At 40.9% G+C, this 12,684-nt stretch overlaps 2 protein-coding genes across 3 annotated transcripts in view; one reads left to right on the top strand and one right to left on the bottom strand.

Moving 5' to 3' along the window:
- Positions 1-12,684, top strand: part of slc25a44a (solute carrier family 25 member 44a) — a 131,526-nt gene that overhangs the window by 68,850 nt on the left and 49,992 nt on the right. The window lies entirely within an intron of this gene.
- sv2 (synaptic vesicle glycoprotein 2) lies at positions 1,238-12,601 on the bottom strand. Of its 2 annotated transcripts, none has more exons than XM_085778525.1 (13): positions 12,502-12,601; positions 10,910-11,002; positions 9,260-9,421; positions 8,433-8,595; positions 7,865-7,986; positions 6,501-6,664; positions 5,927-6,007; positions 5,734-5,832; positions 4,895-4,983; positions 4,345-4,472; positions 3,267-3,362; positions 2,939-3,098; positions 1,238-1,798 (listed from the first exon to the last, which is right to left on the bottom strand). In XM_085778525.1, exons 1-13 carry the CDS (start codon positions 12,596-12,598, stop codon positions 1,615-1,617), a joined length of 1,638 nt encoding a protein of 545 aa, XP_085634651.1. In that variant the 5' UTR covers positions 12,599-12,601; the 3' UTR covers positions 1,238-1,614. The 2 variants fall into 2 exon arrangements, with proteins under 2 accessions (XP_085634651.1, XP_085634650.1); XM_085778524.1 differs by having other exon boundaries at positions 12,496-12,598.

The raw sequence follows: 12,684 nt of genomic DNA on the forward strand, positions 1-12,684 counted from the left end.
GGGAAATATTGTACTTTTCCCTGCTGGTTGGTTACTATTAGATTTATATTTTACATTAAAAAGGGACACACAAGTTCACAGAACACCGCCATGGTTAAAAACAGTGTTATTCTCTAATCCACTCAGACTGTGTAGACCGGGGGTCAAAGGGCCAGAATTTGTCTCAACAGACACTTGGAGAAATTAAAGAAAGAAATTAAATCCACATTTTGGCTTGATAGTTTAGTTTTTGATATTTATTGTGGTGATATTTTAATTTTCTTACAAAACTGAAGCATCTTTTGTCCTTCAGGCTCCTATCACCTGTACCAGAGTCAACCACCAGGAGTGACAGAGATAGTTTGACTCGCGACATTATGGACAAAACAATGGAAATAATCAAGTTCATGAGAGGAGAGTTTGCCGAATCAATCACCTATTCAGCAAATCTATCTAAACAAGTTACTCATGTGATAAAGTTATTCCAGTCTCTGTTGGGTTTTGTTTTTCAGTTGCATTAATAGCAGAGACCATATGATTTTTACTTTTTGATCCTCACTTTGGAATTCAGTCACGGGCTGGATTTGCCCTGCAGGCCGTCAGTTAATGATCCCTGGTGTCGTCCACTGTTTCACAACCAAAGGAAAGACAAGACAGAAGCTCAACAGAGTCAGTCTAAATGTGTTGTTTCTCTTCATCATGTGACAGCCCCACAGAGTTACTAATCTAATCTAACTCCAGTTTGACTGACTGCACAGACGTTCATGCACCACTGCATCAGAGGGAACCAGCTGTTTTACTGTGAGACTTGAAGTAATTTGCCTCGTTAGGTTTTTGGCCCTTTAACTGAAGTAGAGGATGTGGATACAAGACGAGCAGAGGTGATCTGACATCAAAACAGACACTGAGGTGAACAACATGAACAAAACTTAAGTTTATTTTCTAGTGTTTTCAAGTGTTTCAGTAGTAACAAAGTAATTTGAAAATCACTGATTGAATAAATGTGGATGATAAGGCTGCTGAAAACATTTCCTTAGATAGATCGGACATCTTTGGTTTAGCACTGGAATGATGAACTGGTTTGGTCCAGTGATGGATTTGGTACTTTTGACACTTCTGCAGTGAAATGATTCTCAATCTACTGTTTGCATAGATCAACAACTGAGTTTAGAAAAAAAACACAAAAAGCACTTTTAACAAAAAACTTTTCAGTTTGTCTTACACTGAAAACTCTAAAGTACAGGTACAAGCCTGAAGCATCCTCACAGAGTCTAAACTAATCCGACCAATCAGATTCGACTTTCTATAAAGTGTGTAAACCGACTTTTTAAAGCTGTCCTTGGAGCCTGATTCACATCTGATGAGTTAAATTCTCACAAGCTCCCCAGCCCAGACTAATGAAACTACATTTCTTCTCCTTGCTCACTTTAAATAACAATTCTTGGAAGGTGGAGAGAGGCTGCCGTCCTCTCAGTCGTTCTTTTAGTTGGCATCTTGAACCAGGCATCTTTAACAGAGGCAGAAGGCACAGCATCCAGACACAGATATATACAGATACAGAAACCCTCCAGTCTCCTTCCTGAAGGACAGTCGGAGCATGTGTGCTAATCCTTTATTGATGTGAGGCGTGTGTGATCAGGTGAGCTCGGTCTGTCTGGTCTGAGGCAGCAGCAGAGCCACCAGGCCCCCGGTCAGCAGCAGAGCAGACACCATCAGGACCGGGACCGCGCAGCTCGTGTCCACCAGCTTCCCAAAGACCACGTTACCCATGATGGCTGCCACGCGGCCCACGCCTGTGAAGAAACCCAGCGCAGAGGAGCTGAGGGAAAGAAGGAAAGAAAGAAAGAAAGAAAGAAAGAAAGAAAGAAAGAAAGAAAGACACATTAGATGAGGATGCAAGTTTTTTTAAAACCTACTTCAACATTTCTACTTTCTGTTTGTGTCAGCGTCTGCAGTGGTTTTGTCTCATTTTTAATATTGTGCAAAACTGAGTAGCAGAAGCTTCTTGTTCTGGCAGGATGAAAGTGATAGATGAGAAAGATGAAAAGAGAAATAAGGCAAAATAAATCATCAGCACAAACTAAATGATGACAATAGATCAGTAGCTGTCAGTAGAAGTCTGAAAGGCTGAAACCTTCAGAACATTTAACAAGAAAAAGTAAATACTGTAAATGTCCTGCAGAGACGGACTGTCTAAGTCACCAATACTCTCCAAAACCCTTTTGGCCCTTTTCCACATGATCTTAAAGGGATCTTTCAACATTTTGGCAAATTCACCTATTGCCATAATCCCTATAGTCATAGCAGTAGGTTCATTACCTCTAATTGTCGGTGCAAGCTGTAGATCAGCGGGGCAGAGATGTGAGCTGCTCAGCTAACACAACAGAGGCTCATGGTATTTCCACGTTTCCCTCATCAAACTAAATACACAATCCTGCAACTCCAGAACACTCTGATGGACACGTTGTGACCTGCACATTCACCACGCTATGAAATATTAACGTATAATTACTACAACTACTTTCGACACATGAAGCAAGTACTTTGCAACAAAAAATGTTACATAATTTATACGTTATTTTTTCATAGCGTGGTGAATGTGCAGGTCACAACTTGTCCATCAGAGTGTTTTGGAGTTGTTGGATTGTGTATTTGATGAGAAAGGCGGAAATACTGTGCACCGTGCAGAGCTCACGTCTCTGCCCCACCGATCTAAAAACAGCTTGCACCAGCAATTAAAAGTAATGAACCTACCCCTAAGACAATTATACAGTATAGGGATTATTGGCAATAGGCGAATTTGCCAAAATGTTGAACTATCCCTTTAAGGTCTGAGGTTCTTTATAAAGTGCTGAAACACACGTTTCTGTCTGTTTGCTTTCAGTCTTCATCTACACTGGTACGTTTCAGCTGCATCCACCATGTTGACATGTCTAAGTGAAGTTGTAGGAGGAGCTACCGTAGCTGCGTGGGGTAAAACTCTGTCCCCAGCACATCCAGGGAGTTCCAGGCGATCACAGACACACCGCTGAACACACAGGACAGGGCCAGACTCTGGGCTTTGGTCTGGACCATGTAGATGAAGAAGACGCTCACGCTGGACACCACCAGGCTGAGAGCTGGACACACACACAGTTCACATCAGACTGCAGCCACAGGTTCAGTAATACGAGTTAGGAAGGGAATGTAACTGAACACTGAGTCTGGAGAGAGTGATGAAGTGAAAAGTTAGTTTGAGGCAGACACTGACTCACAACATGACTCATTGTCCAAACACACACACTCACAGAGCAGAGCCTTCCCTCCGGAGCTGTCCATCCACAGGACGGTGAAGATGTTCCCAGGGAGGTTGGAGGCAGCGATGGCAAAGCCCTCCATGTAAACTGTGAGGAGAGGAGGAGAGAAATGACCTGTCACACAGACTTCACACTCCACTGAGCCGCAGAACTGAATAGTGACCAGAGGTGGTTTAAAGGGATAGTTCAACATGTTTGGTTTGTTACCTTTTCCTTACCAATTGTTGGTGCAAGCTGTTTTTAGAACGACGGAGAAGATCCACGAGCTGCTCAGAGCTACGCTACGGAGGCTGATGGGATTTCTTAACGGGAATAAATACCCAAACTAAAAACTATGAAATGCAACCTGAAAGACAGCTTAAAGGGATAGTTCAACATTATTGTAAATTGGCCCAATGCCATTGTTAGCTATTTTTAGAACAGCGGAGCAGAGCCGCGAGCTGCTCAGAGCTATGCTATGTCACAACTTGTCCACCAGAGCGTTTTGGAGTTGTTGGATTGTGTAGCCTCCATAGCTCTGAGCAGCTCACAGCTCTGCTCTGCCATTCTAAAAATAGCTTGCACCGACAATTAAAGATAACGAACCTACTCCTTTTATTATGGCAATGGGCCAATTTGCTAAAATTTTGAACTATCCCTTTAACAGAACATTATGTTGTCACGGTGAAGTTGACCTTTGGCGTTTTGGATATGAAACATCATGACTTTGTGTTATCTTTATTGAGATTTGAGTTAAACTGTGTTATAATTAGTGTTTGAATTCTTGAGTTATGGGCAAAAAGGTGTTTTGTTGAGGTCACAGTGACCTGACTGCTTTAGTTGTTTGCTGCACTGTGTGATGATTATTTTAAAATCCATTAACAGTAACACTATAATAGTTAATATAATTAAACAAGAGGGATTTGACCTGTGATTGAGTTTAAACTTCACCTTGAATTCTGTCTTTTTTTCCCTGTGGCTGATGTTCACATGTGAGCTTCATGTTCTGTTGTGTGTTCTCTGACTGGGAGCTGACGACAGGATAAAATCCCTGTTCTAAACACACACACACACACACACACACACACACCTGCTGTCTTGACTGGGTAGCAGCTCTGGTTGCGACGTGGTGAGACGAGGGACATGTTGGCGCAGGGAGAACCTCCCTCCTCCACTCTTGCAAACAGCTCGGGGAACCACATCCACAGCCCATAATAACTACAGACACACAGGACAGAAAGGGTTAAAGAAGACATCCCATCTATAAATGAATGGGATGATATCATTTACAATGTTTACAATGTATCTGTAATGGAAAGATCACTTTTTCAATGAGCCTTCAGCAATCTACATTCAAAGACATCTGGAAGCAATGGAAAGGGTAGATTTCCCTGAAACACGCTTCTTTTGTTTAAGTTTGTTTTTTTCTTTCTATATCAAGATGTACTTGGTTAATTATTTATTTTATAGTATCAAACATCCCATGTTTATGTGTTAAACTTATTTTATAAAATGCATTGTAAACGGAAAAGAAAAAAGGACACAGACAGACAGACAGACAGACAGACAGACAGACAGACAGACAGACAGACAGACAGACAGACAGACAGACAGACAGACAGACCAGTAGGATTCCTCACCCAAAGGAGATGCAGTAGAAGATGATGAGCAGAGGGAAGCTCCTGGATTTGAGGGGACCCTGGAACATCTGTTTAATGGGCACCAGGCTCTGCAGGGGAAACATAACACAAAGACATGAAGAGGCTCAGACTAAGAACGAAATAGTTACATCAGCACTAATCACTGACAAACAAAAAGGAATAACCTTTGTTTTTAGTTTCAAAATGAGGTCACACAGAACCAGTGCTGCTCAGATTAAGTGTGAACTAACTTCACCACTAGATGCTGAATAATTAAAGGAGAATTCCGGTCATTTTTGACCCCTAAATCGTTGTCCTGATGGTCACCCAGTGTTGGGGGGAGCAAAACAGTTACGGTTGGAGATATTTTGGACATTACCACTGCACTGCTCGACCGTTTATTTTTGTAAAGAAATCATCACAACAAGGAAAAAGTGTTTGTTTCTGTGGCGGGGAGAGCATGTTGTTGAGTTTGGCTATCTGAGGTGAGTGACTACATGCAAAAACACAAAGTTTATACTGTTTATACTGTACACTATATGAGTTCAGTGGTGTCTCGTAAGGATTCGAGTCATGTACCATAGATATTTGATTGTTTTTTGAGTGTTTGTTGTGGTTGAAAGAATTGCCCCCATAGGTTAGCGTTGTAGCTATCCCTAGCGCTGGGTAGCCATGGTAACTCTGGTTTGCCTGCATCAATTTTAGTCGCATTTTTTGCTCCCCCCAACACTGGGTGACCATCAGGAAAATGATTTAGGGGTCAAAAATGACCGGAATTCTCCTTTAAGGCAGAAAATAAAGTGCGTGTTTGCATTCTAAGTCAAGTGTGATGATATTACCTTTTTTAAAGCACTGACGAGCTGCTCTCTCCTTGAAGTGCAGGTCTTGGTCTCCTCCAGTTCCCCTCTGTGCTTGGAGCTGGTGCACAGAGCAAAGTTCTGCAGAAGAAGGGTTCGATTAGAGCAGTCAGCCTGTTGAACCTGTCTGTGCACCACACTGTTAATACACGTAAGAGTATTTCATATTCCATACTGGCAAAGTCTTTCCTTGTCCCCTCATGTTCAGATCAAACATCAGTCTGAAGACGTGGATGGCCTCTTTCTCCCGAGCGGCCTGCGGCAGAGACACGACAGAGATCTCAAAGTCACATGAGGACAGAGAACACGCTGCAAAAACTCAAAATATTTCCAAGAATATTTGTCTTATTTCTTGTCAAAATGTCTCATTTCTAGTCAAAACTAATCTCTTTCCACTTAAAATAAGACTCATCACCTAGAAATGTACTTGTTTTTAGATCATTTTCACTTGTTTCAAACTAATTTTCACTTGAAATAAGTAGAAAAATCTGCCAGTGAAAGTAAGTTTTTTGTGCTTGTAATAAGGAAGAAAAACTTGCTCCACTATCAGATTTTTCTACTTATTTCAAGTGAAAATCTGCTTGAAAAAAGTAAAAAGTGTCTAAAAACAAGCTGCTTTTTAATGTGATGAGTCTTATTTTAAGTAGAATGAGATTGTTTTGACTAGAAATAAGACAAATATTCTTGGTAAGATTTAGAGTTTTTGCAGTGCATCCTGCTAACACACACACACACACAGGATACTGTACCTCCATGAGGAACTTGGGGCTCTCGGGCATGAAGAGCTTGAAGATGAGAGCTGAGGAGAGGCTGGGGACGGAGCACAGCACCACGAACAGCCTCCAGCTCTGGAAGTCCAGGGGTCCCAGGTAGAAGTGAGCCCACGTCCGGGGGATCACCAGCCAGGCCAGACCTGAGACACAACCACCGTCACTCAGTCACTCAGTCACTCAGCACCGACCACAGGACACTGCAGCCGGTCCATTCACAACTCTGTCTGTCCACCCTCCCCTTCATCAACTCTAAACTCTTACACTTTGTTGTTATTCAGTCAATTTAACATAATATGATTAGGGATGTCATGTCACAATTACTTGTTTTCACAATTAATCGCGGTATTAAACGCCACAATTAATTGATCGCAAAGATTCCTAAATACCGTCACTTTCCAAAACAGATTATGTATGAACATGAAAGGTAAATGCACAGATACTGGTCCATTTATCTAACGTAGTATTGAATTGGCAGGAATTTAAATGCTAGAGTGTCATTTGTAATAATAAAAAAAGATTAAAATTAATTTAAACATTTGGTATCGATGACAATTAATGACTTGAATATTTCAAACACTTCCCCTGGTGGATTAATAATTGGTCATATTTTAATAGATATTTAAAATATTTTATAATTAGTAATGTATATTTGAACTATATTTGATTTTACACATTAATAGTGTTGTGAAATTAATAATGATGATAATCGTAACACCGTGATTATTTCTCTGACAATAATCGTACCAAAAAAATCTATTATCGTGACATCCCTAAATATGATAATATATCACATTATTACTTGCTTAGTTAGAGAGGTTTTCCAAAATATCAGTGGTGGCAGCATGAACTATTTGTACAATTCATGTACAAATTATTACTTTTCAATAAAACAAGGTCTTTACAAGTCAAATATACAAAACGTCCAAACAAATCAACGTAAAAAGTAAAGTTTTCTCCTCTTCTCTTCTGGAGGAAGTGTGTGTATAGTTCACTCGAGAGTGAATGCCTGTCTCCGATAAGTTTCTTAACTAGATTTTAGATTTAATTTATCATGTCTCTTTCTTCTATTATTCTATCTCTTTTTATTGTGTTGTGGTGTGGCCTCGAGTCCAAGTTTAATTCTTTCATGTCTGCATGTTTGAATGACAATAAAGTACCTTGAACCTTGAACCTAAAACACAATGAACGTGTCTGAAGAGGCAAGGCAATTTAAATAGGTGACATGTTGAGTTTTAGTTTCAATGGGATGTATTCAGTTGCCAAAAAAACTAAATAAACCTTCATAACTTTTCTGCCTTGTCTTTGTGTTGATAACTGATGTATCCTGTGTCTCCTCCTACCTGCAGCCAGGATGTTTCCTGCCATCCAGAAAGTGGCCAGAGCGCTGATCATCCTCCCTCTCTTCAGTCGGGGCATAAACTCTGAGAAGTAGGAGAAGATGACGGGGATGGAGCCGCCCACCCTGCAGACGGGGAACACATCCACATTTACTCTTCAACCTTCATGTTAGAAATCCAGCTGAGCTAAAAACTGAATGATTCTGGAGGTATATTCTGTCATTAGGAACAGTTACCGAGCGCACTGGTTGGTTTACCACAGGCAACGTAAATAGATACTAACAACTTATTTGTTTGTCTTGTTGTGTTTTTCACTCTTTGATCAAATCTTTTAAGTATGTTTTTGGACTTTTTTATGCCTTAATTTGATAGGACTATAGGATAGGATTGATAGGATTATTGTTAGCTGCAGCCCCAATTCACCCAAACCTCTGTGATTCTGTTGTGTTCTTTCAGTCGAGGGTAGAAATGGGCTGTTGTCTGCAGGACGGCCTGTGCAGCTACAGACGTGGTCCGCTGTCTGTGAGCCGGTCAGTCAGTTACATCGTCAGTTACATCGTGTGCTGCTCACCCGATGCCACTGATGAACCGCAGCAGCAGGAAGAGCCAGAACCTCGGAGCGACGCTGGCCAGAGCTCCAAACACCCCGTTCACCGTCAGGGACACGACCAGGACGCGCTGGCGGCCCCTCCGGTCGGCCAGGTAACCCCACATGTAGCCGCCCACCATCATTCCTGGAGAGCACAAACCAAAACAATGAGAGACAAAAGACAAAACAGGCAAATCTGACGACAGAAGCTCAGAGCTGTTGAATTAGACTCTTTCATTTTATCCAAACTGATAAAATTCACATTTCACTGATGATGTACTTTTCTTCTAACATTTTAATTCTTTACTGACACTTTTAAAGTAATTTGATCCCCATTAATATGTATTAATTCATTTACTTCTTTTTGAATTTTGAATACTGTGTCTGTTTATTAGTTTAAAGGGATAGTTCAACATTTTGGCAAATTGGCGTTGCCGTTCTGAAAATAGCTAACAAACCTACTCCTAAAACTATAGGGATTATGGCAATGGGCCAATTTGCCAAAATGTTGAACTATCCCTTTAAGCTGTTTTTCAGGTTGCATTTCATAGTTTGAGTCTTTCCAGATTTTAGTTTGGGTATTTATTCCAGTTAATTCTGGTCCAGCTGATCATCAGCAGCCAGGTGATCTAGATTGTATCTCTGTGTGCCACTGCTCTCAACTTTGTTCTCATTCACTGAGATATATAAGATGAGGAAGCATGAGAAAGAGGCCATTGTCCACACGTTGCTGCTCTGGTTTTCCTGTTATTGACCTGACAGGTGTAGTGCACATGCTCAAGTGAGATAACCGGTTGATTGTTATTCACCCAGGAAGATGCTGGCAGTCAGCAGGCCCATGTCTGAGGAGCTGAGCAGCAGATCGCAGCGCGCCGTCGGCAGCAGGAAGGACACGCAGAGAATCTCCACGGCATCGCTGGCGTTGGCCCAACCACACACCACCAGCAGCAGCCAGTGAAATAATCCAAAACCTGAGCAGAAGCAGAACAAAGAGCAAAGATGAAAAAAGAAGGAAGTTATCAGATAAAAGCATAAAGTCAACAGAACACAATCCAGCTGCCCTGCCCAGTGAGATTAACTGACACCTCGCTGTCACACACCAACGTATCAAACTGCATCTATAATACTTCACTTCTCACTTTTACTTCCATGTGTCTATTGTCTAATAACAACCTGTCACTGTGAGATGCTGACTGACTTCTCACTACGATCCAGTTACACACTGTTAAAACGGTTAGGAAACACCTCAGTCCCATCCACTGTGTGCTGATGCTGTTAACCTTCAACCACATTGGATGTTAAAGGGATATTCAGGCGTAAATTTAACCCATGGTCCAACGCACCGTGACACCAAGTTAGACCCCCCCTCGAGAGATGAAGTCTGCTGACCGCTAGCTTCTCTAGTTGTAGCAACTTTAGCAAGTCTATTTCTCCACGCGCAAACCGCGATCAAAAAGCCACTTATAGTCACAAATAATGTTCAGAACAGCACCAAACGTCATCAACAGTACGAGCCCATAATACGATCATCAAACATCTGCTAGCTTTGCCTGGTTTCTATTGAAAAGAGACCAAAACAACTCACCCACTCTGCTCCAGTTATACATTATGCAGCAACTTGTTATTCCTCATATTATGGGCTGGGACCCTGTTTGTACTGTTGAAGGCGTTTGGTGCTGTTCTGAGCATTATTTGTGACCATGAGTGGCTTTTTGATCGCAGTTTGCACGTGGAGAAATAGACTTGCTAAAGTTGCTACAACTAGAGAAGCTATCAGCAGACTTCATCTCTCGAGGTGGGGGTCTAACTCGGTGTCACGGTGCGTTGGACCATGGGTTAAATTTACGCCGGAATATCCCTTTAAATGAAAATGGTAGAAACAGAGACTTTCCAAGCTCATTACAAAGTTAAAAGTCTGATTTAGTTAGAGAGAATAATCAGTGGAAGCGCATGAAAAAACAACAACTCTTTTTTAAATCATTTTTTGAACAATTGAACACCTTTCCCTTTAACTTTCCTTTTTTTCTGTTGGATAATGCCAACAAAAATATAATCAATATATTAACAATTTTTGTTTCCTATTTCAGTCACTTCAGTTAAAACCATGTCCAGCTTTAGTGCAGGACTTTGCAAATTAATATCATTTAACATGTTTAGCAAAGCTTTAGAACTGTAGTGAGGACATGTTCCTATTATCAACCCTAAAAAAAAAAAAACATTATTTTTAGGGTTGAAAATAGGAAAATTGTCCTCACTACAGTTCTAACTCATACCACATGTAAAGAGTGAAGTAACTTTGGAGCAGTGAGTGACACTGTTGGATTTTCTACGTTCGTCCCTCTGGTGTGGGGGACGTGACCAGTGTGACGACTCACCTGTGGGACAGGATGTCCCAGTCTCCCCTATTCTCACCACCGGGTCATGTCCTTCTATATCTCTGAATCTTAACGCTGGTTTACCTGCTTCCTCCACCGCTTCCTCGTATGTGAGTCCTCTCTGTGCACTCGCTCCGGATTCACGTCTGACATGTGACGTGCTCCTGTCAAAGATTTCTGCAAAAAAAACACACAAGCAAATCTGGAGAAAACACACCTGAGACACTGTCACCTGTCACTGACTTCACTCTGTGATGCAAACTGACTTGGCAGATGAGAGCTTATACACATTACTATTTGACCACCATGCTGGTCAAAGTAGTGATAACATCCCTATAGATACACTGCCAGTCAAAAAGTTTTTTTGGGGGGAAAAAATCCACTACTTTCTACGTTGTAGCTTCAAACTGAAGACATCAAAACTATGAAGACACACATATGGAATTATGTAGTAAACAAAAAAATTGTTAAACAAAGCAGAATATGTTTTATATTTTATATTTGTTTAAGTTGTCATATTTCACTTTGATAGCAGCTTTTTGCAGACTCTTGACTTTCTGTGATCATCTTCATGTGGTCGACTCGTCACATACAAAAAAGAAATCTTGGGGAGTTATATGGTTGAGGAGGAGTTTGATTTTGTTTGTTTGTTAAATTATTAATAATTATTATTATAATTATTATATAATTAATAATTATTAATTAGATGGATGTGTATAATTTGGGTTGTAAATAAATTGGGGATAGTTTTTTGTATGTTTAATTTGGTTGTAAATTGATTTATGAAGCTGTTTCATTTATTAATAGATAAGTAAGAAAGGGGTAAAGTCCTGCTCCTTTTCGGACACTGTTCTTTTTTGTTTGTTTTTGTCAGTCAATCAAACAATTATTCACAAGGAGCGGTTTTCCAACAGTCTTGAAGGAGTTCCCAGAGGTGCTGCTGAGCACTTGTTGGCTGTTTTTGCCTTCAGCATCTGAGTCAGTTGACAGATAACACTTTGCTTTCAAGTAACACTTTTGTATACAACACAGAAATAATGCGTTCCTTAAAAGTTTAGATGTTTTCAGTATGAATCTACAATGTAGAAAGTGACAAAAATAAAGAAAAAACACTGCTACTTACTTTGCAGCAGTGATGCACCAGGCAACAACAGAAACGGTAGCCTACTTTTGATACTTTAATGCACATTGCTGGAAATGTTTAAATGCCATTTCTTCAGTTTGTGGTATTTTTCAGCTACGTAAAACATCTGACTTCATTCTCCCTGCAGAGGAATTAAACTTGTAGCTATCACCTCAGTAAAGGTTATAGCTACAACTTTTTCATCAAAAGGATTACTTTTAAAAAAATAATGGATCCACAGAATGTCTAGAGGGGTGCAGAATAAAAGTATTAATTTTACTTAATTTAAAAAAAATTGTATATAAATAATTGTTTAATAAATTTTGGCGGGTCCGAAATGTATAACATTTACATCTGGTTACATTGGCAACGTCGCCATGGTATGATCTCTATGGCAACAGCATTAGAACTTTAGCTCCTGCTGTAACTGGCGACCAGTACAACGGGAGGTTGGAGCGAGAGCACCAACATACTGGCCAGGAGGAATCAAACTTGTAGCTATCACCTTTAAAGCTCAGTTAATGTTGTGGTAAAGCAGAGCTACAACTCTCACCTTCCTCCGAGTCTGGCTCGTCCTGCTCCAGGTGAGTCCCGGTGAGCAGCAGCGGCCGCCGAGCCTCCACATCCCCGGAGCGGCTGTGACGAGACATGCCCCCCCCCCGGTCCGGTCCGGTCGGTCGGATGTCTCTAATATGGTTATGGTGTGTGGTGGCGATTAGCTAACTTGAGCCGCTGC

This window comes from Trachurus japonicus, chromosome 6 (assembly GCF_045865225.1).
Source record: "Trachurus japonicus isolate A0001 chromosome 6, Traja_1.0".
In the NCBI taxonomy this organism is placed as follows: domain Eukaryota; kingdom Metazoa; phylum Chordata; class Actinopteri; order Carangiformes; family Carangidae; genus Trachurus; species Trachurus japonicus.